This window comes from Rutidosis leptorrhynchoides, unplaced genomic scaffold (assembly GCF_046630445.1).
Source record: "Rutidosis leptorrhynchoides isolate AG116_Rl617_1_P2 unplaced genomic scaffold, CSIRO_AGI_Rlap_v1 contig108, whole genome shotgun sequence".
NCBI classification, from domain to species: domain Eukaryota; kingdom Viridiplantae; phylum Streptophyta; class Magnoliopsida; order Asterales; family Asteraceae; genus Rutidosis; species Rutidosis leptorrhynchoides.
In genome coordinates, this window is record NW_027266364.1 from 51,279 (window position 1) to 54,118 (window position 2,840).

The 2,840-nt window shown below is 37.5% G+C and overlaps 1 protein-coding gene across 1 annotated transcript; it reads left to right on the forward strand.

Annotated features, from left to right (window-relative positions):
- Positions 1-203: 203 nt before the first annotated feature.
- Positions 204-1,875, forward strand: LOC139881060 (soluble inorganic pyrophosphatase 6, chloroplastic-like). The gene is made up of 6 exons (XM_071865599.1): positions 204-461; positions 724-884; positions 1,013-1,113; positions 1,249-1,430; positions 1,572-1,670; positions 1,783-1,875. The coding sequence occupies exons 1-6, from the start codon at positions 204-206 to the stop codon at positions 1,873-1,875; spliced, it is 894 nt and encodes a 297-aa protein (XP_071721700.1).
- Positions 1,876-2,840: the final 965 nt, after the last annotated feature.

Consider the following 2,840-nt stretch of genomic DNA (forward strand, 5'->3'; position numbering starts at 1 on the left):
GAACCGGAATGTTGAATGCTAACGTTAAGCTGGTCTCGTCAAGTTGGGTTAGAATAGATCGCAATAAATAACAACTGAACCATAAATCGTCCTTTCCACTTGTCAATTGGGTTAGAATAGATCGCAATAAATTACTCTCAAACGAGTCAGCCTCACTCACTCGCAGTCAGTCACACTCACTCATCATTCACTTTGACTCACTCATGGCGTCCGCGAGAGTGATGACGACGAACACAACAACCTCTAGCTTCTTCTCCAGAGGATCATTTCTGGGTTTCAATCATAATCACATCGAAAGTCATTTCAATACCGTCATTTTCAAACGCAAAGCTCCCCTATCCAAGAGGTCTTTGTTTAGTTGTAGAGCAATACACAACCCTCAAGAGCTTCTCACCAAAGAGGAAGGCCAATTTGAAACTCTCGATTACAGAGTCTTCTTCCATGATAACTCTGGCAAAAAGGTGGCATTTTTCCCTTCATTTTGAGTTTCTACTGAAAAGGATCTATAATCTTATTTGATAATGATAAATACACTTGAATTTGGAATTTCTATAGTGTAATATGTTAGAGAAATGATTGCTTGGAGAATTTCATGAGCAAATGTGAACAAGATATATGAATATTTGGCCTTTCTAAGGAAAAATAGAGTAGTTTCTTACAAATAAATGTACATTGACAACTGTGTTTTCTGATTAGTTTCTTACGATGTTGTTGGTTATGCAGGTTTCTCCTTGGCACGACATACCATTACACTTGGGGGATGGAATCTTCAATTTCATTGTTGAGATTCCAAAACAATCCAGTGCAAAGATGGAGGTTGCTACTGATGAAGCTCATACTCCCATCAAGCAGGATACAAAAAAGGGAAAGCTTCGTTATTATCCGTAAGTTTTCCTTAAGTGTATTCGTTTTCATACGCCAATGATTGCTAGATTGCCCTTTGTCAATGGACTGCATACTATTGTAAACACGCAATGGTGCACTACCTGGTTATTTAATTTATTCCCATTAGGTATAACATAAATTGGAACTATGGACTGTTTCCACAAACATGGGAAGACCCATCTTTGGCCAACTCTGAAGTTGAAGGTGCATTAGGAGATAACGATCCAGGTATGTCAAACCACTGTTTGATGACTGTATTTTCTATATCTGAGTGTAGTTTTAAACTGTTATGGGCTATATTTTTTCTGTGTCTTTACCATTTTCTCTAGTATTCGCGCTCTGATAAAATTCTTCAACTTGTAGTTGATGTGGTTGAAATCGGTGATGCACGGGGAAAGATTGGTGAGATTGTCAAGGTCAAGCCTTTGGCTGCTTTAGCCATGATTGATGAGGGAGAGCTTGACTGGAAAATTGTTGCAATTTCCTTGGATGATCCAAGAGCTTCCCTGGTCAATGATGTTGACGATGTTGAAAAGCATTTTCCAGTGAGTCGTTTTCTCCAATAGTGTCAAGATCACTCAACTGTACTCTTGCAATTCAGTTTGCTGGGAGGATTTTTACAATTATTGAATGAGGAACTATAAAAATGCATCGAACATGGGAACTGATATGTTGATTTTGATCAGGGCACACTTACTGCAATCAGGGACTGGTTTAGAGATTACAAAATCCCTGATGGAAAACCTGCTAACAAGTTTGGTCTTGGCAATAAGGCAGTAAATAAGGTATGTCTGTTTTCATCTGTTGGATACTGCAAATTGCAATTAGCTGCGGGGATTGTGTAGATTCTAGAAGAAATACTTTTATATGTTCTGATTTCAAATCTTTGATGAACAGGACTATGCTTTAAAGGTCATTACCGAGACCAATGAGTCTTGGGCAAAACTGGTCAAGCGTTCAGTTCCGTCTGGAGAGCTTTCACTTCTATAAAAGCTGTAATAATTTATCCAGAGTTTTTCTGTGGCTAGAAATCCCAGAATACTTCAAACTTTTTGCACTTTTAGTTATCAATTTTATATCTGCAAACTTTTTGCAAATCCCAGTCTGAGCATCGAGTAATCTGCAAACCTTTTACACTTTTAGTTCTCAATTTAGACCCCTTGGATGAAAGTAAGGATTTATTATTATTATGTGCCTCATTTTTTTCTTGCTTTGATGCGTGTTCTACGAGATTTAAAATGAAGCAAGATTTAAGAAATAGGCCTCTAAATGTCCGAATATCAGCTTCGGTATGTGTTCGGAAATTTGTTTCTGCTAATACTGCCCCAGCCAAAAATGCTCCAAGCTGCACGATGAAATCGTGTCACATTGACAGAAGATAATTCAATTACAATTCTTCATCTTTGAGAGATTATATGAGATACCATATCACTGAACCCTAATTTTTGGGTCATGACGTCCCCGCAACAGTTAGTGGGCAGAGGGCGACGAAAGTCTCAGAGCTCCTCGCTTCAGCAACAACCTAAGAACTTAATGAACATCAATCAGAACAATCCGAACGTATACTTGAAGTTCCAAAATTTAAACTCGGAAAGAATACTATCATGGATGAACATCATCTTCACCTCAAAGAAGCATCTAATTAAGAACATATATATATATATATATATATTACCCCCGAAGAGAAAGTATACCAAGTCCAACTAAAGCCTTCAAACTTTCTTTAGCAAGCATTGGCCATATACTTCCCTCCGTCATGGATATAGTAGATCAAAGAAAGAAAGAAGAGTTATTCTAAGAAAAAGAAGGAAATAAGAAAGACGAAAAACATCTTTAATTTGCTATAATTTACAACTTTACTTAGTCTTGACGTGGACTTGTAACAAATTGGGACCATCATATATCCACTTGCCAATATCATGAGTTCATATTCACACGCTTGAAATCGTGATACC

What these genes read in the sequence shown, in the direction of transcription:
- LOC139881060 (XM_071865599.1), top strand. Translation starts at nt 204, where the DNA reads ATGGCGTCCGCGAGAGTGATGACGACGAACACAACAACCTCTAGCTTC. An exon ending in GGAAAGCTTCGTTATTATCC is followed by an intron (nt 885 to 1,012) that starts GTAAGTTTTCCT and finishes TATTCCCATTAG; the next exon opens with GTATAACATAAATTGGAACT. An exon ending in ATGTTGAAAAGCATTTTCCA is followed by an intron (nt 1,431 to 1,571) that starts GTGAGTCGTTTT and finishes GATTTTGATCAG; the next exon opens with GGCACACTTACTGCAATCAG.